Source organism: Anomalospiza imberbis, chromosome 2 (genome assembly GCF_031753505.1).
Source record: "Anomalospiza imberbis isolate Cuckoo-Finch-1a 21T00152 chromosome 2, ASM3175350v1, whole genome shotgun sequence".
Taxonomy (NCBI): Eukaryota; Metazoa; Chordata; class Aves; order Passeriformes; family Viduidae; genus Anomalospiza; species Anomalospiza imberbis.
In genome coordinates, this window is record NC_089682.1 from 94,026,100 (window position 1) to 94,051,149 (window position 25,050).

General features: G+C 40.7%; 1 protein-coding gene across 11 annotated transcripts in view; it reads right to left on the minus strand.

The window, feature by feature from the left end:
• PCDH9 (protocadherin 9) overlaps positions 1 to 8,432 on the minus strand; it is a 669,192-nt gene extending 660,760 nt beyond the window's left edge. For 5 of the 11 annotated variants that reach the window (XM_068182292.1, XM_068182293.1, XM_068182298.1 and 2 more), the window contains exons 1-2: positions 7,906 to 8,430; positions 3,524 to 6,693 (exon numbers count right to left, since the gene is read on the minus strand). In XM_068182292.1, coding sequence (XP_068038393.1) covers positions 3,524 to 6,559 — 3,036 coding nt within the window. In that variant the 5' untranslated portion in view covers positions 6,560 to 6,693; positions 7,906 to 8,430. Of the gene's footprint in view, positions 1 to 3,523; positions 6,694 to 7,905 lie in introns of all 11 variants that reach the window. The other 6 variants (XM_068182294.1, XM_068182300.1, XM_068182301.1 and 3 more) reach the window with 3 other exon arrangements.
• Between the last annotated feature and the right edge of the window lie 16,618 nt (positions 8,433 to 25,050).

Here is a 25,050-nt window from a genome sequence, read left to right on the forward strand (position 1 = left end):
ATATTTTCAATTCTAAATGCTTTTTGATTTAAGACCCAGTTATAACAGATTTCTAGGGCCACGTGCCCATCAAAAGCACTGAGATTTTGCTTGAATGAAGTCCAAGTGCTGACTTAGGTCTCAGCTCTTTGCTAATATAAATGTATCTGCAAGACACACTGTGTGTGCACATTTACCTTGAACTAGAAGAAGTTGTAAGTAAAGGTGGAGATGCTAGTATTTCTTAGACATATATTAATTCTATATTTAATCTTTCCATATCAACATCATCCACAACAATTCCCATGTTCTTTACAAAACCCAGCAAGTTACTGAATATACATAAGTAACCTAACTCAACTCATTAGATGCAGACGTTAAACCTGAAGAAAACAGTATAATGGCACAGAACTAAGTATCTCTTCCTAAAGGAATTTGTAAAAATTTTTTCAGATGCTGTGGCATTAGCACACACTACTGTTCAGTAAGATCTTTAAAGCTGAATACTTTGCTTAAAGACCATACTCTATCACAATTTTTTTAAAAATACCTATGATGGTGTATTTCACTCTAGTGAAAATGAGAATTAGCTAAGATGCATCATAATTTTAGGAATTAGAGACAGAAGAACAGGAAGACTGTTGATGATTAATACCATTGATGATCATAGTACTCCAGCCAAAATTGACAAGGAAGCCTAAAAAGACTACATCCTATAACACTCATCACTGGGAGAAAAAAACCCAAAAAGACACTGTATCATTCCCCACAGAATAAAAATATACAAAGTCAGATTAGGCAACTGTCTTCCTAAGAGTTGTATTTTCATTTACATATAATAATACAGTTTTTTTCAGGGAGCAATCCCAATCATGAATATCTACTGACTTCAAAAAGGATACACTAAGACCTCGGTGAAATTTGAATCAGATCCATATGTAGTTATAATTACAGATATTATTAAATGGAGACCAAGGTATTTAATGTAATGAACAGAGGTAACTCTGGAAATACTGCCAGTTGTTTTTGTATGGGTGTGGGAGATTTTTCCCCTCATGTTCAATTTTGCCATGCAGAGCTTACACATTCTGTCAGATAAAAAATTCTGGGTGTCCCAACTGCCTCTAGATACTATGAGGAGTTAAGTCTGAGTTTTCTGATAGAGTTTGTTAAGCTAATTTACGCCTAAATTAAAATAACTTCAGAAGAGAAATGGAATGTGTGGTTTGGAGGCATAATGTTTTGCAACTAAAACTGAGGAGAAAACTTCAGACAAGTAAACACATACTTTGCAGAGCTCTTCTATAAATGTTTGGGGTTTTTTTATTTTAATAGTTTTGTTTTAACTTATGCTGACTGTGTGTGCACGGTGCTGTGAGATGGCTTAGGGAGTAGACCCTTCTTTAAAGTCCCTCAGAGAGATTAGGTGTTCGTGAGATTCTTCTGTGGGGTTTTCGGTGTCTCGTAAGGAGTTGTGTCAGAGCAGCTACTTTAGCAGAACTGCCTCCAAAGTGCTTGTTTTATTCTTAGCACTTTGTCAGTGTGACACCTTACAGACAGGCAAAGTCAAGACACAGTTCTGGGAACAGCACATTCATCTCAGATAAGGCTAACGCAACAGCAAGAGGATGACTTTGTCCTAAACTCAGCTACCGTCAAAATCGTTTTGCAAAGACAAGCCTAAATGCGTCTCGCTTGGTTCCCTAGGATCCGTATCCCTGGTAAATCCAGACAAACCACCGTCCCTCTGAGGGCAGTGCGCCCGCAAGGAGCACGGACGCGACTCCCAGCACCGACGGAGCGTCGGTGGCGGCGGAGCAGCGAGGGAGCCGGCCGGCCCAGGCGCACAGGCCGGTGTCCGGCGTGCGGGCCGGCCCAGGCGCACAGCGGGCCGGTGTCCGGCGCGCAGGCCGGTGTCCGGCACACAGGCCGGTGTCCGGTGCACAGGCCGGTGCCCGGTGCACAGGCCGGTGCCCGGCGCACAGGCCGGTGTCCGGTGCACGGGCCGGTGTCCGGTGCACAGGCCGGTGCCCGGTGCACAGGCCGGTGCCCGGCGCACAGGCCGGTGTCCGGTGCACGGGCCGGTGTCCGGTGCACAGGCCGGTGTCCGGTGTACAGGCCGGTGTCCGGCGCACAGGCCGGTGTCCGGTGCACAGGCCGGTGTCCGGTCTGCGGGCCGGTGTCCGGCGCACAGGCCGGTGCCCGGCGCGCGGGCCGGTGTCCGGCGCACAGGCCGGTGTCCGGCACACAGGCCGGTGTCCGGTGTACAGGCCGGTGTCCGGCGCACAGGCCAGTGTCCGGCACACAGGCCGGTGTCCGGTGCACAGGCCGGTGTCCGGCGCACAGGCCGGTGTCCGGTGCGCGGGCCGGGCTCCCTCGCGCGCTCCCGGCCCCGCAGCCTCCGCAGGGCTGGCGCGGGGCCAGCGCGCGCCGCGCGGTGCCTTGGCGCCACCTACGGGCCGCGCGCGCGCGCTCCCGTGGAGCCCGCAAGACGAGCGCCCGTAAAATAAATTAAGACAGCACCGCATTTAAATCTTTATTAGCAATGAGTTATTAGACCTAAAGAAAGAAAAAAAAAAAAAAAAAAAAGCAACCACACCTAATGCTGGATTTGGTTGAAATATGAGTCTCTCAGAGCTTCCTAATCCCTCTTCATATGGCGTGTTTCACAGTTTAAAATGAGATATGTCAGATCACTTATGCATTACTAAGATGAGAAAATATTTACAATGGATTGACTTCTTTTCTTTTTCCTGCATAATTCAGATGTATTCAGAGAACGCGTTCCTTTCAAAAGTATGCTTTGGCCATTTTTTAAAATATGCAGCAAACTATCTATGTGATACCAACTTCCATCTATTACAACAAAATCATGTTGAACTCAAACAGGAGGAAGACTTACGTATGGCTTAGTTATATCCTACCAATAAACCACGTGCTTCACTAATGAAGTAACTTGGAAATTTGGCTGTCTTTGTTAGGGAAAAAAAAAATAACCCTTTTAGTAACACTAATTTAGCAAGGTTCCAAATCAGCTTGAACAGCAGAAGAAATTCAAGCCAATTCGCTTTGAAATTTGAAACCATGTACATATTCCTTCAACCTTGAAACAGTCAAATTTCAGACTGAAATTGAGCACATACGGAAACAGTTCTTCAATATGTTTTACAATTGGACAGTTAAATACTGGGGAGAAAAAAAAAAGTATTTTTTTCAGTTTTGCTTACGCACATGTATGTGCACATGCACGGAGGCATAGCAGTCCTCTAACAATCAAAATTCTTCAAAACCCAAAGTATCAGAGGCATTTTGCAAACACATGGTTAAGCCCCAGGTAAATGATAAAGAGGTCAAGGTTTTTGTTTGTTTGTTCTTGTTTTTGGTGTTTGGTTTAGGGTTTTTTTGTTCCCCCCATAATGTTAACTAAATTAAATTAGAATGAAACAAAACAAAAAAAACAACCCACAACACAGTGGCACTTTTAATACTGGTTGATCGGGCACTTGTATGCAGTACTTATAGACCAGTAAAAGTGCTCGTTTACCTGTCTGGTGTGTAAGGGGCCCTTTGTCTTGAAGCCTCCTTGGGAACTGCACTCTGAGGCACTGAAGTGATCTGAACTAGTGGAAGAGCGTTTGGAAAGGGTGTCACAACCACCAACAAAGGTGTTGTCCAACGGGAGTTCCTGAATCACATGGTGCTTTTTCACTGAAACTGGAGTGTCAGGTTTGAGATGAAAAGCAGACTGCGGAGAAGCAGATTTGTAATGCTTGGCAAGATCAGGACTGTTAGGCTTAAAGGTTGATGGTGGTGCTGTGCCCCAGTCAAATCTTCCTATACTTTGCTCCTCCAGCTCTGCTGGAAGGCTTATTGTCCCGTTGATAGGTTCATGAACTGCATCATCAGGTTTGGACTCCTCAATGGTCACAAAGTTCAAAAGGGAGCTCTTTGGAGATTTCCTTTTCTTCCTTTTCTTTTTCTTGTTTTGCTTGTTTTCCTGATTGGGAGACATCCACTCAGCACCTTGCTTGCTCCTCTGGGCAGCTTTGAATCTGGACGCATGTCGACAGCGAACAAGAACTGTGACAAATATCACCACTATGACAACCATGGCACCAGCCACAATAGCAATCATGATTGTGAGATAGTCCTCATTTTGGTAGGGTTGACTACTGTCCCCTATGTTCCGATCCAAAGGTGTTTCCATAGTCCTGCGTATCAAGTCATAAATATAAGAGGCATTTCCAGCAGTATCATTGACATATAAAAATACAAGCACAAGAGTATGAAGGGATTTGGGATAACCCAAATCACTTATGTTGACAACTAAGCGATGCAGCCCCACGTCATTAGGAGTTGGTTTTTCTTCCAGAGTGATATTACCCGTCACTGGATCAATCCGAAACAAACCCTTGTTATTGCCGCTTACAATGGTGTACTTCAGCTCAGCATTCATGCCAGTGTCTATATCCACAGCAAAGACTTCAGCTACCACCGATCCTGGAATTGCTGTGAGTGGCACTAACTTAAAAGAAGTATTAGAAGGTGGGTAGATGACAACAGGACTGTTATCATTAACATCCATCACGTTTATTGTTACTTTTGCTGTAGAAGAGCGAGGAGGTTGCCCTCCATCCACTGCCTTAACATCAAAGGTGTAAGAGCTCTGCTGCTCTCTATCAAAAGAAACGTTGGACTTTATAACTCCGGAGTATGGATCCAGCACAAAGTTTTCATTGTCATTCAGGATGGAAAGGGTCACCGCTTTATTTTCCCCGGCATCTGCATCAGTCACTGTGATCACCCCCACCGTGCTATACTTTGGTAAGTTCTCTGATACGAAAAACTGGAAATGATTATGAGTAAATTTGGGACTGTTGTCATTTTCGTCCAACACAGTAACAATTACAGCCGCTTGACTCTGCAAAGGAGGGGTGCCGTTATCTCGGGCCGTAACAGTGAAAATGAAACGTTCCTGCTCTTCTCTGTCAAAAACTCTGGAGGCTGTCAAAACTCCTGTCTTTCGATCCAGATCGAAAAAGGAGGCGTTAGGACCAAGCTGATAAACAATGTCTGCATTTTTCCCACTGTCTTCATCTGTGGCACTAATAGTTGTTAAGTATAGACCACGCCGGTTGTTTTCAGAAACTGACAGCTCAATTACAGGCTGGCTGAAAATCGGAGGGTTGTCATTTTCATCCTCCAGCTTAACTCTTACCAGGGCAGTCTGGTTCAAACTGGGCTTGCCAGAATCAGAAGCCACAATTTTAAAGCTGAATTCTTTGGTGCCCTCATAGTCCAACAAGGAAGAGGTCTCTAACAAATACTGGTTGTCGTAAACTGCTTTCAAGTGGAAGGGGACCTCTCTCTCAATGAAACAGATCACTTTGCCATTCACATCAGTGTCCTTATCTGAAACCGTAATTAGGGCAATCTTTGTATTGATGGGATCTTTCTCAGATAAGTACACTGTGCCATTGATGGGACTTATTATGTACCTGAGGTCTATGTTAGGAGGGTTATCATTTACATCAGTGACATTGATGGTGACAGTTGCCCGAGCTGGTGTAGAGCTACCATCACTAGCCAGCACTGTCACTTTGTGAATAGCAGTCTCTTCTCGATCTAAGGACCTCTGAACTGTAATCAGCCCTGTGGTGTTGTTTAAAGCAAAAAATCTTTTGGTTGCAGGGGCAACTTGGGCACCAAAAATATATCTGATTTCTGCATTGCTTCCTATATCAGCATCTGTAGCATGAAGCTGAATTACAGACGTGCCCACAGGGGCATTCTCTGGTATATGGACCTCTACTTGACTCTCTTTAAAGACTGGCCTGTTATCATTGACATCACTTACTGTGACTTGCAGGATAGCTGTGCTGGATTTCTGGGGGGTACCTCCATCCTCCACTTTGATTTTCATCACGTAGGTGTCCTTTTGCTCTCTGTCCAAGTTCTGCTGCACAATTAGCTGAGGCCATTTCTCCCCTTCTGGAGTTTCTACAATATCCAGTCCAAAGACACTCTGCCCATTTAACAACTCATAGTGCTGCACACCATTGAAACCTGTGTCAGGATCTGTTGCTGATGGGATTGGAAAGCGACTGTTGATCAGAGTGTTTTCTGGGATGGAGATATTGATAACAGGGGATGGAAACATAGGCGCATTGTCATTAGTATCCTTTACAATGATTTTTATTTTGATCAGCCTAAAAAAGTCATTGGGGAGAATCACTACTTCAAGTTCAAAGAAACATTCATTTTCTTCTGCATAGGAAGCTCCAGCACATAGTTTTTCTCTGTCTATTCTGTTAGATGTTGTAAAGATTTCCCCCGTGTTACTGGACACTTTGACCAGAGGTGCATCCCCTGCTTTAGAGACCAGTCTGTAGACAAGGCTGGCACTGGTCCCTGTGGCAGCATTGATATGAGAAATGTTCAGGTCCTTTGGTATGTTCCCTATGGGCACGTTTTCAGGCAGCTCCTCTCTAATAGTGTAAATAAGTTCTTGAGCTATAGCAGAATCCAGCCTTAAACAGGCAATCAAAGCGGCCAACAGGTAAAAATCCCTCAGGTCCATGATAATGTTTTTATTCTCTTTCCACGGATTTTAGGACTTAAAGGTTTCCAGAGAGGAATGATGCGCGATTTGCAAGAGGAGGCATGCATGGACTGCAGGATGCATTACATCTCATTTCTTATTTGGAGGCATCACTGTCAACACAACCACACAGAACAGCATTATTGTTTTTTTAGGCATGATAAATCCACAATCTCCAACTACTACTTGTTTTTGCAATGCACACTTCCAGCAGTACATTTTCCTACTGCTCCCTTTTACAAGCAAGCCCTCCGGACAAATGCACCAGTATCCCATCGGCTGCATTGCTCAGAGCACGAATGAAAATAACTACTTGCAGGATTAAGGGTAGCTACTGTTTCGACACATACTTTCTGAATAATTTCTTGGTACACATGTAATCCGTAAAGTGCATTCCCCCTCTACCCTCCTCCACCGAGTCATTTGGTGCAAGTAAAAAACCTTCCCGGGCAACTTCTAGATTCTAACTGCTATGCCAGCTGCCAAATGTAATTTGCTCTTTGCTTCCATATGTATTTTTTAGCTCTTGCTAACCAGATTTTTCTCTGCTCACTGTGCCTTGCATGCCCCTCTATAGCTATCATACTGGGAAATAACCACCCGGACGTGCTGCTGCTGCAGCAGTCGTCACTGGCTACTTCACATCCCTGTTAACTGATGAGACAATAACAGGACTTACAGTTTCTTACACTCTCGGCTCAATGTTTCTTCTCCAGATGTTGGATACTTCTCCTTCTGTTTAATAACCTAAAACTTTATTTTTTTTTTAAACACAGTCTAAATCAGGAGGCTAGAAATTCCAAATGTAACTTAGAAGCAGGAAGTATGTTTACAGATGGGGGGAATATATATGTTTTCTGATGACATGAGGAGGAAAAAATGTGCAGCCTTTCCCCATTGACACCGGTCTCCCTTCAGGATGATATTAGCAGCTGCCACATATAAATACTGCAGACTAATAATGCAGGTGGAAGAAAAAAAAAAAAAAAGACAAGGCAAGCGACTGACAGACTTCTGTTTGCATGCACTGCTAACCGCGCATTATCGGGGTGCAAGGCTGCCAGCACTTACAGTTTGACGGAACTAGGCAGCCCTAAGCACTAATCTTATCTGCATTAAGCTGCACGGTAACTGATGCCTGTGATTACTTCCAGCAGAGTAATGCAGGTAGGGATGCAGAGACGGCGAGTAGGTGAGCCTTTCCCACCAACATCAACAAAATCCCAACCACAGATTCTTTCCCTAGATAAATATACTGACTGTTGGCTTTTTTTTTTTTTCTTTAAAGAAAATGTATCCCAGCTTAAGGGTAACTTTGCACTTACGTTAGTTGTCTACCTTTGACGATCTGCTGCAGCTAAGCAATGATCTGTTCCAGCAGATACAGCACAATGCATCTGGTAAACCACCAGTTTTGGAGAAATCAGCAGCAGCCAAACGTTTCCTCCTCGAGATATGTGTTGCTTCGGGGTGGCAAATTAGCAACTCCAGGGAACAAATTCACAGTTCTGTCGTTAGTCATCCTCTCCACGTTTCATTCCTGTGAAACGGCGATCCTTTGGGTGCCTAACGTGCACGCAACAACCCAAACAAACAGCAAGAGAAAAATCCGGTGCACTTCTTAGAGCGGGGGTATTTTCCACTCTGCACTGCACACCATTCCCGTCCCTCTCTCGGCAGAGCAGAGGCAGCTACATGAAGTCTGCAACTTCTCACTGGAAATGGCAAGAGTTGGTCTGGCGGTGCTTCTCCCTCTTTAGCTCTGGGGTGACAGTTTCCCAAAAAAATTTTAAAAAAATTAAAAAAAAAAATCAAAAAAAGAAATCCTAATAGGTTATTGCTTTAGTGACGGGAGGAAGCGGCGGCGCTTTCCCTCCTCCCTCCCTCCCTCCTTCTCTCCCTCCCTCCCTCCCTCCAAGCCTCTCTCCCTCACATACGCTCTTTCCTTCTCCCTCTCTCTCTCTGAACTGAAATTCTTGATATAACTCTCAATAAGCCCAGAGGGAGGGTGGGAGCGGCGCGAGGCCACCCCTCCCGCCGCACCGCATTGGCCCGCGCCGGCGGGGGCGGTGGATGGCGGAGCGCGGCCGCGGCATTGGCCGCCGGGCACGTCGCTCCCCGGCCCGGCCGGGCGGGAGGAGGCTGCGCGCCGCGCGGAGGGGACCGGCGGGGGCGAGGGGACGCGGGGACGCGGCGGGAGCGGGGCGTTCCGCGGGAGGAGTGCGACGGACACACGCGGGCGGAGGGCGGGCGAGCGCTCCGCGGTCGGGGGCGCAGCGCCCCGTGGGGCGCGGAGGGGGCGGAAAGCAGCGTCGGGTTTGCGCGTGGCTGTGGCGTAATTTGGAAATAAGGGCTCGGTGTGCGTTTGGGTTGGTGGTGCGGCTTGAGGTTTGGGGGGGCGGGGGATGCCTCAATGCGTGCTCGGTGTCGCTTGCGCGGGGCAGCGCGACCGCCCGTGGTGCGAGTCGGGCCCGGCGCGGAGCGCAGCGGTGGCCGTGGGGCCGCCACCCGGCGCCGCGCAGGTTCGGAGGCAATCGCCTGCCCCGGCCCGCCTTCCCCCGGTTCGGCCTTATATTTAATACATGCCCTTTCATCTATAATTCAGGCCGCTCTGACTCCAGCCCTGTCTCGGCTCCCATTTACGCCTGCACACCTTTCTCCTTCCCTTTCCCGAAGGGTCAGCCGAGACGCTCGCCAAGGGAGGGAGAGAGCTACTCTGCTGGTTTGGGTTTTGTCTGCTTAAACATTGAACTGGAAAAGATTCCTCCTCTCTGTGGTTTGATAAATAATAAAAGTGATCGTTTCGCCTTCCCCATAAATGACACAGGTAAATTATCCAGCTAGCCACAAAGAAGCATCACATGCCTGGAAGACGCTGTAATAAAATGACAATGTATTATGATATGAGTGACCTCAAAAGTGTGACAAGAAGATGATTATAGTGCATTATCTATAGTGCATTATATGTAGTGCCTTTTTCAACGTTTTCAGAAGCATGAATGAACCTTTATTTGACTGTGCTTTTATTGCTAGCTTTTCTCATCTTGAATTTACAAGCTGTATGCTAGAACCTATGCAATTTAGTATACTCAGGTACGTGGCCACGCTGGCTGCTGCTTCTGGTTAAGCCTTTCAAATATATATGCATAGGAAAAAAACAAAGATAACATCAGCATTTGACTTTTTCTGTTTGTGGTACTATCACATTTGCACATTTTCAGTGGATAGCACTGGTGAGCTAAAGATCAGAGTTCTACCTTGAAGATTTTACATTTTCATGTGCAGGCTCTTAGACTCCCATATGTGTCTGCACATAGGATGCACTATTAACAAATGGTGGGAGGTGCTTGTACCTCTCAGAGGTCAGTAATTTGCATGGTTTGGAATTGTGTGCCACATACTGATAAATGTACATATCCTTGCAAGGTATATGGATGCAGACACTGTATGTGAGCATTGCACATCCTGTAATCCCATGATGCGTAAAGATTAAACATTCTCAGTTTGGCTGTGCTTTGTAGTTGTGTCCAAAATACTCTTCTTACAGTTACACACAGAAAAAAAAATTGATCCTGGTTTTGATGACATCAAGTAATGTTAGAAAACGGAACTGGATCTAATAATAGTTTAAGAAAAATGTTCATTATGTAATACAAGAAGGATGGCTAGAGCCCTGGCATTGAAAGTCAAGCAAGTGACATGAAGGAGCAACCTTACTGCCAAACTACTTAGAAAAAGAATTCTGTGAATGAATTAAGTATGCAGTTCTTTTGTCTTTTAAAATACAAAGCAGAATAGCCATTAATAAAGGAGATAATTAGAACTGCTAGCATTCTGTGTAATGCAGTCTGCTTCTGAAATATGGCATGTTTATGTATGCATTAATAATACACACATTTTTCCTGACACTAGTCATATCACAGCAGTATGGCATCACAGACGTTTTATAGCCTCATTCTAGTAACATCAGAGGCATATAGCATTCTTATTCTAATCACACCATAGTCATTTCAATGTCACATTGTAGTCACATCACATAGCCTGGTAATAATTATTTAACTTTATTGCTAAGCTGAATAGTTTTCTGTTTGCTCAGGGATGACTTAAACTTGTAGTCAGAACTGATTAGCACATGCTCATAAATGAGCTCTTCTCATGTACACAGGGTTAGACTAGTGAAAAGTTAGGAAGAGAAAAAAAATTTCAATGAACTAGTGTCTGTTGGACTTAAAACCAATGGAATCACAAGTCACAATAATAGCAAGTTTTTTTTTTGTTTTTAGAAGTAATTTTAGAAAGCCAACAATGTTTACATGCAGATCTGTCATGTTAATGTTTATATGCTTACTTTAAAATGCTGTAGTATTTCAACTAGTCATACATTATTAACCTCATGGAAGATGCACGTCTTTAAACTATTATATTTGCACACCAGATTGTAAAATTGAGGCCCAGAGTACCAAAGGGGTTAGAACTATCACAACTGCTTCTAATAATGGTAGAAAAAGAATGGAAAGGGCTGAATTCTTGAGCAGGAGTTGGAATCACCCAGTGCACCATTAACAGCACCCCTGCAGTGTGAGGAACTGCTCTGAACATGTCCTGTGCTCACTTGAGTAGACATGTTTATTCTCTGGTAGATGTTTATTCCATCACTCTTACATTTGAGAAAACTGCAGTATTCGATGTCAGCTTCCCCTCAAATGCAGCTGTGGGGCCATTATTTGTACTGTTTCCTAATAGTTGCCTTTCTTTACCATTATGGATTAGTCTTTTATCTGTGTGTAAAAACACTGGATTCATAATCACATCATACCTTATTAAAATGACGTCTGTATTATAACTTACCAACTATTCATACACATCACTGCTTGTTATCTTTGCTTCCCTATTATTATGTATCAAAATCTTTTCCATATCATATTTGACTCAAATCCTAGCATGCTAGAAACTGACTCCAATTATTCTGTACTAGCTATAGTCAAATTGCACTAAATGGAATTGCTTACATTGTATCACAGTGGCTACAGGCTCACACAATGCATTATACATGAAACTGATTCACATTATGCTTAGCTAACTAAAGACTTTAATCTTGAAGTGTTGAGCATAAAATGCTATCATTCTTCACTGAACTGGCTCTGGTCACTTGATCATTTTGTACCTGGGATTGCCTCTTACAGGCTGTTATTATTAAAGCAAAATGGCTTTTCCTCTCCTGCAGTTCTACCACTTTCTGTGGAGAGCTGATTCATATGCTAATGAATGAGCTTTCTTATTTCATGGCAGAGCACTGCAACACTGGAACCTGACCTATGGTGCACCTATAGGATGTCCCCTTCAGTGCAGTGTAGTGAAAAAATGCATTCTAAAAATCCGCTTGTGTGTTCAGATAGCAGGTTATGGGCTAACTATTGAGAAATCCTTAATATTATCCCCAGAGGTCTTGTTTCGGTATGTTGCCGAAGTCATTAGAAAACCCATCCTTGGTCCCATCTGCAATAGGAAGTATTCAAGGCAATATTGCCAGTTCTGCTGAGGTCTCTCAGGGTGTTTCTGATGTAGCTGTCCCTGGAAGGAGAAGAGATTAGGAGTTCAGTGTGGCAGGTAAAGAAGTAAAAACTCTCCCTGTTACAGATAGTTTTTAATCCATGAAGGAGTCCACCTCCACAGGGCAGGCTTTCCTCTCTGCTCTAACTGTCACTGGCATTGCTGTATCCTTGATTTCGGCTTCTGTCAAGTTCAGTCTCATAGTAACCTCAGGAAACCCACTTCCTACAAGAAGCACTGGGCCAAAAAGTGATGCCTATAGTCTGCTGCACATCTAACCCCCAAATGTTCAGGGCTTCTGTAAAGATGAGAGAAGAATGCTATGGAGTCAGGAGCAGCATATGGAGAGGATTGTGGAGCCTATGTTTTCTTCATATCCTTGCAAGCATTTTTCTCCTTTCAAGCATGATGCTTTGGTCCAGACTTTGTACACCTAATGGTTTTTAATTCAGGAGCTTGCTTCAGAGTGACCTAGTCTTCTTGGGTAGAAGGATTGGACTGTAGCCTTTATTTATATGAATGAAGTCAATAAAAGTGTTTTGGGTAATGTAAACAATATGTAACTACAGCATTTGAATAAGGCAGGTAATTGAATTATAAATTCTATTTATTTAATATACTCATTTTTGCAATTTCAAAGTTTATTTAATTGTTTTTCAGAATGGTTGTGAGAGCTCTAGGAAAGGAAAAAACGCTTAAATAAGCAGCTCAGGACTATATAATAATTTGTACTCTTAGATAAATAGCAGTAGCTAAGTCAGTTAATGATTAATAATTTAAGCCAATTGAGCTGCTGAGATGGGGCAAGAGTTGCAGAATTGGGACCTTTTAATGTGTCTTTCTTCAGGAAAATAAACTCAGTCCCTGGATAATCAAATCACAAAAGGGGCAGGTGATGACCTTCATTCCATTTGAATGGCAGAACTAAATTTAAGTGAATTTGCCTTTTTTTTTTTGACTGACAAAGATTGCAAATGTCAGTTCATGGCTCTGAAGGGTCCAGAAGTGCACAAGCTGAAAGCTGGCATTTTGCAGTGCTGGTGTTCAAGCCCTGTCTCTGTACAATACAACAAGGTGCCCAACTCCTCTTAAATATTGCTGTTTATTTAAAGGTACAGATTAATATGCAGGCTTGAATTGGTTGCTTGAAAGTGTGTGGGGCTTTTTCCTCCCTCACAGGGCTTTAGTGTCTATTTACTATGATACTAAAAATTCATTTGGATATAACTGAAATAGAGTAAAAAATGCTGTTTAAAATGCAATAATTGGACCACTTAGATGTAATTTTATGTGGCACAAAAAGAAAAAAAAGCTTAAATCTTTGCTACACTCATGTCATTTTTTACGATGGAAGTACCTGATGAATGAGAACACAGGAGGTTCCAACCAATGTGCTTTTGTGTAAGGCAAAAATATTCCAGAACCTGCAAATAACCTGATGTTTTATTGATGCTTTATTGTTTAAAAAGACTAGAAGGGAAAAGAAATTAAGTCTAAAGGCTTTCAGACAAAAAAAAAACTGTCTGAAGAAAGTTTTACTGAAGCATTTTCATTTCCAACAGAACACTAATGTAGTTTTAATAGACAGAATAATGCTGATGCAGTGTTGGCAGGATCAGAATGAGACCCAAAACATAGAATGAGACCTCCTTCAGGCATTGTCATGGTTTACCAAAACAAACATTTACTTTGTTTTTCTGCTTTCAACTTATGACCTGCTCCTTGCTTGCACAGAATATAGAAAATGCTCAATTTAAATCAATATATATATATACTCACACTAACTTGTATTAGTGAAATTTACATATTTACACCTGAATTTGAACCTAAATATCTTCTTTTTCGAGTCCTACTCTTCTGTCAGTCATGCCTCACCATTTACAAAAGGTTACTAAGGTAGTAAATCTTGATTAAACACAATGTCCTCTAGGGAAAAAAAAAAAAAACAAACTTGTTTGATGTAGACATAGCTTTATTCTTTAAATTACAAACGCAGGCAGACAGATGACTAATTTCTGTTTAAAAGCATCGTACTCTCATGATCGCTTCTTCTTATTTCTAACACTTCTGCATTTCTTTAATGTCCCAGTTAAACCAAGGCATCTATGGTTTTGAGGTTTTATCTTTTGGGAGTTGTATGTTTAGCATCCTGGTGGTAGAAATATTGCAAGAGCTACACCCTTTCATTAAGCAGATGATGCCCATCTATTTGCCATGCATATGCACTGAAGAGAAGAGCAGATTCCTGGGCCGCATCCCTTTTCTGTGCCTCAGTGGTATGGCTGTGATTTTCAAAGACCTTTTGTTCTTCTGGATTTAAAATCTGTAAAAGAAAAGGTGTGTTCCCTCCTCCTATGGGCAGCAGTACCCCAACTCTGTACATGCCACCGTGTTCTGGGGGAGTACTTTGATGTAATTTGGCTTTCTGGAGGCCAGTTCCTCTCTGAGCTCCTCTTTATATGGAAGCCATAGTTCTGCAGAGTGCTCACACAGAGCTGAGCCTGAAAGAAAGGATTAATACAAATGAAATTACTCTCACAAAAACAATGGGGGAAAATTACAGGTCTGTATTTGGTATGTGTTCACAGAATAGGAAATGTCAGAAGTATCTTTGATGTCATTTACATTCCGTTCAATATCCTAAAAAATATTAGGTTCTAGGAAAGAGAAAAAATCTAAATGACCACAATATGACTTCTCCATAGATTTTCACTGTTCTATTTAGTGACTATATTGTCTAGGTTTCTTAATGGGCAGGAGTTATTCAAAGTCTTAAAGTAAATAATGTGTTATCATGTAAGTAATAATGTAAGCAAAGTAAAAATATACAGGTAATGGGGCAGTATTTTCCCTTTATGGAAACTAACTGGACATTCTTAGAAAATAGTTAGAGGAAGAATAAATTGGTGTTTCATGGGTTTTCCTTCTTTATTACTAATAAATCACTGCTTCTGCCTCCCATGTTGACAAGCAGCAGATGTTTCAACACAAACTCCATCAAAGTTAGTCATTTTGTCCTCTCTCTTATCAGTGTTTCTGTCGCTCTGAGGACGACATGCATCAGGAAATAAGTAAGCACCTATCTACAGGGGCATCACTCAGTCATGCTTAGACAATTATCGCTGCAAAACACACTTCAGACTGATCAATAATTTCTTTCCTTGTCAAATTTCTGGATGTCACAAGCAGCACCAAAGGAAGGGATCAGACCAGTGCAAAGCCTTGTCTAGACAGGTAGATTAGATTGCTTTTAGTACTAGCAGAGCCAGGAGGATGCCTCAGTGGTCTACAGCAAAGCCTAACAAGGCACCCATCACCCTTTTTCCTGCAATGGACTTGGGCAGACTCTGGTTGTGTGAGCAAGGAAAATCCCCCCTCCAAGGGAAGACACCTTAAAATCTGAAAAATGCAGTATTAGGAATAGCTTGGAAGTGCTACAGTGTTTTTCCCTGACAAAGTTTGTTTTGACATAGGCCAGAAAGTTGTTATTTTCAGATGGATTTACAGGGATCAGTTCTTAGATTCCCTTTCATATCTCAGTCTTTCCCCTTTATCTTTTTAAAGCTTAGATAGACTGAAGGCCTTCTGTCTGATTCATGTGTATCTGTGCTTGCAAACCTCAGGCCTGTGATGAGGAAAGGATACTTGTTTTCAAGATAGAATATTTTGAAAAAGAAGGAAGTTGATTTTATTCAGTCCTCTTTAGACATTCCTCTTCTCTATAGAATATATCTATATAACTATTTGTCACTGAAGACAGTAAATCTGAGCAATAGAAAAAGAAACCTACAGATTTTCTTGAACTGAAAACTCAGATAAAATGCACCTGATGCCAGAGGAAAAACATATGAAGGTGTAATACATTTATCTCATTTCTGTATTTGTGAAGTCTTTTACTGTAAGGCATAACAAACTGTGTCAGTCATTGTAAAACCAGATCCACCTTCCATATGCTATTACCATACCAGTGAGGAGTAATAATTACAAAGCCTTTTTCTCCCCCACTGCTTCAGTGCTGTCAATTCCACAAAACTCCTGTGCAATTCAGTAAACTTGATACACTGAACACTAGTCATTTCAAGATGATGTGCCTCAGCTGCTGCTTGGTTTAGATTCCTGTGCAGCTGATTCTTGCCTGAGAAATGTAGGGAGTCTTACTGAAATATTAGTATTTGTTCTAACAGCATGAGTGCCAGAGGACTTCAGGATATACAGAGAGTAAGCCAGTTGTATTCAGCATAATATTATGCTTTTCATTACTGACAGAAATAATAAAAAAATACAAATTGAAAACCTATGAGATTCTTATTAATATAGTTGAATTTAAGTGAACAAAGAGATTGTCTTCTAGCCCAAAAGATGCACACATTGTAAAGATGGTATAGCAAGAATCTTCCTCTGTACAGACATATATCCTACTACAAGACAACCAGTGGAATTGTGAGCTTTCAGTTTTTATCCCCATTAAGTATTTGATCTTGGATGTAAGTCTGTAAACTTGAGTGAAAGTCTCCATTCCATTGACAAAAGTGTTTTTGTCACTCCATTTTGGTCTGTGGCAGCTCAGTGCCCTACACTTTCCCAATGGAACAACAGATGAGCCAGCCAGACCCATCTGTTGCTTTGAAACACTTAATGTAAAATACTGTAAAGTAAATGCTTTTGCCAAAGCTTGGATTCTTTGGCAGTGACAAATGGCTAATGAGTAATCTTTCTGTCTTGTTATTTTTTTATTTATTAGTAGATATAAGCTTTGAATCAGCCTTTAAAAGTTGAACATAACTGGTTCTCCTGCAGAGGTTTGTATGTTTCAGTTTTTCCAAAAGTGGAAATGAAGAAATTGGTGATGAAGCAGAATTATGCTGTGCCTGAACATAGACTTTAATGCATAAGAAACTCATTAAGTTTAAGATTAGGACCTGCATGCTTTAATAGTATTAAGTGGAGGCAATATCAAAAATACAGCTCCTCCCCACTAAATACAGACAGGAGGCTCACTTTCATAATTCTTTCTTTAATTGCATTCTTTCAGTTAGCATTAAAAATTATGTCAGTGCTCCCACTTAGCCTAAGAGAGCTCCAATTTAAAGTGTGCAGTCACAAATTTTGTTCTTATTAACACTGATACTACTTGTTCTGATGTGCAGTAGATCTTTCATAATATTGGAGAACATCTAAGAAACTATATGGTTAAAAAAATGCCAAAGTCCCCAAAACAGGTCTAAAAATATCTTAGTTGTCCCTAGTAAGTTATGGACAGTACCTAGGCGTCTACCTCACAATGCAATCCTAAAAGTCCTACCTTGAATGTCATCTAACTGAAGGAAGTTTGTCCACAGCTTGCTTCAATTTAAATAGCTCTGAGAAGCTACATTTGTGATTTTGTGGCTGTTCAAAAATCTCCTATTCTCACCCTATCTAAGTAATGCATATCTCAAGTAATTTCAGGACCTGTAAATAAGATCCTGTTCCTTTTCTCAGTGGATAAAACAGTACATGCTTACAGAATCGAGCTTTGTGTAAAGCACAGTGCATTTTGTTTTGCCCTATTTTTAAGCACAACCATGAAATTTATGTTTAAATGGTTTTAGTATTCCTCTAGCCTAGAACATGCTTACTTGGTTTTTGTTTTTATAGATTCACAATCACAACTCCTAAATTCTGGAAGAACTTCTTAGCTGTGTCTTCTGTGATGCTGTTCACTTTGATAATATGATTAAGTCCCATGGTGGCAGGTTGTATCTGGCCGTGTGTGGGTGTGTGTGTATGCGTGTGCGCTGATTCCCAGGCATAGCAGACAAGACTAGAGCATGCGTCTTGGCTTCCATTCTTTATTCCATGGGCTGTATACGACCCTTGCGTGAAACTGTCATTCAAGAAAATCCTTCACAGTGTCAGTAAGTCTGACCCTCCCCAAGTAATCAATGAGTTGCAGGTGGTGCACAAAAGGGTGGTGGATGCTTGAGTCACATAAGATAAAGGAAAAAAAGCCTCTCAGCTCTCCTACTTCCTCAGAGAACTATAATGAATTTCTAGCCTGTGATTCAAGTGCTCTTGGTGGCTCGTTTTCCATTTCTATGAGGTCTACAGCAGGTAATTCAAGAGCATTCCTAATAACAGTTGCTTTCAGTTGCCTAAACAGGGCTCTCTTGTTCTTTGAGAGCATCTGCCAGGAGGTCCAAACTGAGAAGTTATAAATGTATGAGTACATGCTCTCCATGTGCTTGTGGATAGATCACCATGCTTTCAGAGCTTCTACTTCTCTGACTGGTTTACAGGAAAGAGTGGTCTCTCATTTGTGAAAGATAGTACTCTGTAATTCTGCACTCTTCCCATGTTCTAGAGGAGCCAAGACATATCCTCTGAGGGATATGCAACTTGAACATGAACGTTTCAACTATTAAATGGCTTCCTGGATCTTCACCTAACCTCATTTACTAGCTTAAATGCCATAAAAATTACCCATACACTTTCCAAAATTTTATCTGCTGTGAGCTGTTATATAGAGGTGCAAGGAGAGTTTCTGTTGTTTTTTTGGTTTTTTTTTTTTTTTTTTTTTTTCCGGTGTTTTTTTTTTTTTTTTTTTTTTTTTGGTGTGTTTGTGGGGGTTATGTTTATTTATGAGTGGTTTTTTTAATTATCATGTAAGTGTCAGAGAATGTCTTCATTATCCCGATTAAAAAAAAAAAATCAGAATTAGAGAGTAATTAATCTTCTTTGAAGACATTTACATCTAAATAGCAGTAACTGATCTAATGATCTCAAATTCACTGTGCTACAATGAATGTAGATCATGGAACAAAGAATAGTTGGGGAAAAAAGGATTAATATTTATACAGTGTAATTTTTAAACAAAGACATCCAGAATAATTAAGTATGTGTGTATGTAAGAAGGAGTTTCCGTAATTAGGAAGATGTTCCTGTGGAACATTTTATGGCTTAGGATGCAATGAAAACTATTTTAATTGTGTTTCAGAGAGTAATCCTATTGGAAAAGGAAAGAACAAGTCTGGGGTATTTTTGCGGGGAGGGGGTCGTTATTTTTACAGATAAATATAGAAGCTCTGCTTGTTTTCCCTGAAACTGGTGAAACCCGGGCTGCTGACGTCGGCAGCGCGGGTTTGGGCTCGAGCAATTCCCGCCGAGCGCGCTCCTTCTCCTCGCGGCCCTTCCCCGGAGCGGCCGCGCGGCGCGAACCGCAGTCAACAGCGGCATCTAGAGGCCGCTCGCGGGTACTGCACGGCAGCCGCAGCCCGGCCGCTCCCCGGCGGAGACTCGAGGAGCCGAGCGAGACAGAGCGTGCGGCTGGACAGTTGCCATGGTAATCTTCTATTTTGTTCACTTTTTAAAGTATTGCTGAATGCGTCCTGCTTTTGGGACACCAGGCACCCTAGCATACTGTCACAACAGAATACTTGGATGCCTTAAGGTTGTTCATTGAATCACAGACATTTGATGAAATTAGGCTAGCATCCATTATTAGTGTGAAACCCGGGTTTTGGTTCTGTTAGGGTGACAAAACATTATGTGAAACTGCCATAATAGAAAAAAGGAAATAGTCTATATATCATGTAGTTTTTACCAGTCACCTTTAGTTGTTTAGGCTTCTTATAGTGTAATTCAAATTGCACTAAGAAATTTATAGAAAGTATTTTTAAAACCTAACTAGACCCAGAAAATAATAATTCTTAAGTCATCAAATAATTGTTTGGACCCTATGGTAAGAAACAATATCTACGAAAGGATGTAAAAGAGAGGCACATTATGAATGTCATCTTATATTTAGAACTTGACATTACTAGATTTCCATTTCACACCTTAGATGCAGTGAGAGGCAACAATTAACAAAAATCCATTTCACTGAAAGGTGATGAGTTATACAGGTCTCTCTCCCTTTTTTAAATAATTCAGTTCTGCCATTTTATAGGTTACAATATTTATCAGACCTTTTTAATTGAAAACAAGCAAGCCATTAACCAACCAGATAAAATACCTTTATATAAATAAGAAAGTGCTTGGAGAATTGTTATTGTTTGTCTTAACTGAAGTTGTAGGGTTTTTTCTGTCTAGACCCTAAACATCTTCACATTCTGCAGGTCTCTGCTAACCCTGCTTTTCCAAAGAAGGATCTATCCACTTCTGTTTGTCAGAGTTTCTTATTATGTTGCAAGAATTTAAGTATCTAAGACTGTGTCTAATTTCAGTCATGGGTCAGGCAAGAGTGCAATTTGTATAGAACTTGAATGCAAGGGGTGCATTAGGATGTAACTCAAAATCTGTTTTACAAATGAGCTGCATTTAAAAATATATCATTGCTTAATGAGGCTATACTGTTAATTAAATGAATTAAAAATTGTGGTATGAAATAAAATCAAGCAAGACACAATACATTAATTAATCACAACAAAGTTTTCTTAAAGCTGTCAAGTTAACCACTTAGATAAAGTCTTTGATAGGACAATACTGGCAAAAAAGGCAATTTTCCTTTTATAATGTCATTATTTTTGGAATAACCACTCCATTTTGAAGGTCAACATCACTTACATCCAACAATAAGCTTATATTCTTTTGGGTACATATTATGGGAGCACTGTTAGTATTAGAATGGTGACCGAGTTAATGAAAAATGCTGCTGCATCCAGTGCATTATTCTGACAAGGAAAGTTTCAAACATTTGCAGGAATGAATCTAAAGGACAGAAGATACCTGTCAGATGATGCTTTTCCTATTCTAGTGACTCTCTTGTAAAGTTTTGTGAAAAGGACGATAGGACCAAAATTTCATTGTATTCAAGTAACAGTAGTATTGGTAAAATAATTTAAAATACTGTTTCAACCTATTCATGTAATAAAAGGACCTTGCTTTCTCAGGTAAGAATGAAACCACAGAGCGGATGGCAGACGAAGGTAGAGAGGATGAAGGAAGTGCACACCATGTTCTTCCTGAGGAGACAGCCTTGCAGGTATAGGTGCCTCATCAGCCACAGCTCCAGTGGATTTGGATGTTTGCTTGGTAAATGCATTTAGGAGGAAAGAAATGTGTTGCTGCAGTTGCACAGAACCCTTCTTATTTCATCCACTCTTTTTTATTTTCAGACAGAAGAACACTCCTGCACAGAGCTCGAGAGGCCACATATGCAGCAGAGGGTAAGTTTCTGCACATTAGTGCTTCTAACATGCTCACTAATGTTTGTACATCTCCAGAGGGCTTTGATGTAGGAAGACAGTTGCTCTAGCAGGGTATCTGGAGGTAAAGTGTGAACTCTAATGAAAGAAGTGAAAAAAGCAAACAGCTGGGCTTCCTATCTCGAGATAGCTGGGGAAATGCAAGCAGTCCATAGGAGCTTCAAACGGGAAAATGTGATCTCTTGCAGTAGATACTACTTTATTTTTTTGGTAGCAGAGGAATGCTTTATGCCATTCAGCTGTAGAAATGAAACACATTTAAGAAGTACTAGGTAGCGAAAGGTGTGTGAGTATTCTGACAAGAAAGGGCTGTAGTCACAAAGGCCAAGATTGATGCAAGAAACAAAGGTAATACCAAGAGAAAGGATATGAGTTAGGAAACCAAAGGAGAAAGAAAGCAGCATCTGTGTAAGTTTGTTAAAATTTAACTAGGGTTTTTGATTAGTTGTTATACAACAATAATTTTACATTTAATTGTTGGGTTGATGGGAATATTTACATTTTATACTTGCTGTTATTTGATACTATCACAGTGAAGTTGCACAGTTGCCAAGTTGTCAGTGGCCTAATGCCTTGACCTCTATTGCCCTTGGCGGGTGATACAGTTCAGTGTTAAAGGCACTGCCCGATTATCTCAAGCTGTCCCTACCAAATAGCTTTAGTGCTTGAAAAAATGGATTCTGTGCTCAGTGGAGTAGATCACAGAAATACAATTGCTCCAAGTGTGAAACCTCAAAGTGAAATTCTTGCTGTTTCTACTTTCCAAAATGCAACTTTTGCACAAAATTAGTTTTGTTAACTCATTACAAATGAATATTTTTGTTAAAGTGGGTAGGAATGTCCATGAACTATCAGCATGCTAAGTGTCCTGTAATCATCTGCACTACTGCCCTATTATATGAAATGTTGAGATGTTGTTTCTGTTCATAGAGTGTTTATTTTTCTGGAGGAAAGCCAGGAATTTTCACTTCCACAAGTACAGTTCACTGCTAAAAATACTATTGTCATTCATGAATTCATTTTTGGGAGAGACATGGTGCAATTTAAAAAACTGTAGGAAGGAACAACCCTGACAAATCACAATTTTACCTGCTACACTTAGTTTTTACTTTTTCAGTAACAGTTAATTACATGCCATATTGAAAATCCTCCACTGCACTGACAAGCAGCTGAGAAGTAGCAGGAGTTTATGAAGCAAATACTTGCCCTTACATACCAATTCATGGAACTGGGAAGCTCTCTTCTAGACAGCAATATAGATGAGGGTAAAGAAGATAGTGAGAACAAGTTTTAGCTGAAGGTGTCAGAGGATTGCTGCTGGAAACATCTATTAAATGTGGATACCCAGTATTGGACTAGATAATCACACTGAATTGATAGGATAGCACAGCTTGCAATGGCAGGAATATGTTTGCTGAAAATTTATGTCAAGGTTGCCTTGGAGCTGCCAGCCTCATACCAATAGAAGATTTCCTTGTCTGTAGAGATTAATTTTGTCATAAACGTCTGGAAACTTACCATTTCTGACTGCTGCTGGTCAGCTGCAAACCTATTTGAAACCACTGCCACGTCACCCCTAACACCAGCATTACTAGAAATGCAGACCTCAATAAGGGAGAGTCAGGAAAGCACCTTATGGTTTGAGGGCATAAAAAGCTTCATATTCTCAAATGACAGCTTTAGAAGCAGCTTTTACCTGTTTAAAAAAGAAAAAAAAATCCAAAGTTTATTTCTTTTTCTCTAAGGAAATGGCCCAAGTTTGATATTGTGTTTTTAGCTTTTGGCAAAGTTTGCTCTATTGGGAAGACTTTGCACAACCACAGATCTATCTATGAATGTGAGAGTGCTTGCATTCCTGCTCTTCATGTTGCCAGTTTTAGAGCATTTATGTTCATTCATAATTTAAAAAAACATTTTAAATATGGAGATTCACATTTAGACTTTCAGGCTTATGCTTGATTTCCATCAATACAAGGAGCTATCTTTTATGGTTTTTTTCTGCATATTTTTTAGTTACGTGAGGCTCAGACAAGCTGCGCCTGTCTCAACAGTAGGTCAAAGGCAGCAGCTGATTCCAGCATGTCTTCAAGCCCTCTCTGTTGATCTCCTAGTTAAGGACCTTGCTGGAGTGCTCTGTGATTCCCATCTAGTCTATACATTCAGATTTCTTTTACAAATTAAAACACAAAGTGAAGAAGATGGGGAAAAAAGTGGAAATGTTAATTTTCTGCTCTGAATTTGAGGCTTCAGCAGACCCATCCACTCAGGGAATAATGGAAATCTAAAGTGGAAATGCCCCAGGTTTATATTCCCATATGCCAGGGGGTTTCTTTTTCTGAACATCAGATTCAAAGTCAGTTAAGAAATGTCATGATTTCTGTATGGGCTTTCTGAAATCTGAATTCTTTACATAGCATGTTACTAGCGGAGAGGGGCCCTGGTGGAAGTTCTCTTTGCATTCACACAGTAAGACAGCAAGTGACTAAAAGAACTCCAAGAGAGAACAAAAGGACAAAACTAAAGCAAACTAAAAAAAATAATGTTGCTTAGCAATGCATCCTGTACCACTCCAGGGGTATGGTCTTTGTCACAGATATTTACGTGTTGTGTGTAGAATTTATTGAAAAGCAGAGAAACATTTGTACAAAGCCAAAAGCATAAATAAATGGTGAATTGCATTTTTTTTCAGCACTGAGAAGATCAAAGTAGACGAAAAGACACAAGCAAAAAATGCATGTATACATGCATTTTTAAAAGTTACTAATTTGGAAATAGGTGGGCTTTGTTTCTTTCTTTTTTAGATTGTCCTTACTTGTCCTTTCTACTCCTACCCTATTTGTGCCATTTGGTTCAATGCACCAAGTGATAGTTCTGTTAGGGTTTATTTTTATATTTGCAACTTTGGGCCTATGAAAGCTTCAGAATGGTAAAAGAAGAAATATTTAACTTTAAAAAATGAGTGCTGGAAGAGGGCTGACTAGAATTTCAGGGTTTAATATTTCTTTTAATGCTTTCATGACTTCAGAATTTTAAGAAACTGAGGAACTGGAAGAATGGAAAAGATGGAAAAAATTCATCAACATTGCTCATATCATTGAATTTAATTTCAAGGAGCAGGAAACTAAAAAGATGTAAACTGAGGACTTTTCAACTTTTACATTAATTACTGTCTCAAAATCTTTTAAGGGTTATAGTTAGAAAAAAAATTGTAGGAAAAAAATCTATATTGATTGTCTGCATTCTTACAGGTGTTTTGTTTTCATTTTTTTTTTTCTAGAAAGACTTGCCTATTTAGACATCTCCTTTTCCCCCATTTATGGTTGGTTCCTTTGCAGCAAACTGCTACAGACCTCATTCCAAATTGGTGAGTGTACTTTTTATATATTTCCTTCTGGTACAGCACATTTCAGTGATAAAAAGCCTTATCATGTGAATGTGCTCACTGAGTACAGGAAACCCAGGCATCATGCATATTCGTTTTTTTCATGGATTGATTGGTGCCATGCTTTAGGTTACAGGTTTTGTAGTTTTCTGTAAGCTACATTTCCTAGTGCAGCATCACATGGCGTCCAAGGTATATTTCACAGCTTTTTTAAAATTCTATTTTATTTTAGCATTTTATCAGGTATAAAGCATAACCTTTTTTATAGCAAACTCTTGCTATGAACATTTCACAGCATAAACTTGCATATGTATGAAAATATATAGAAATGGCAGGGCACAGATGAGGCAGGA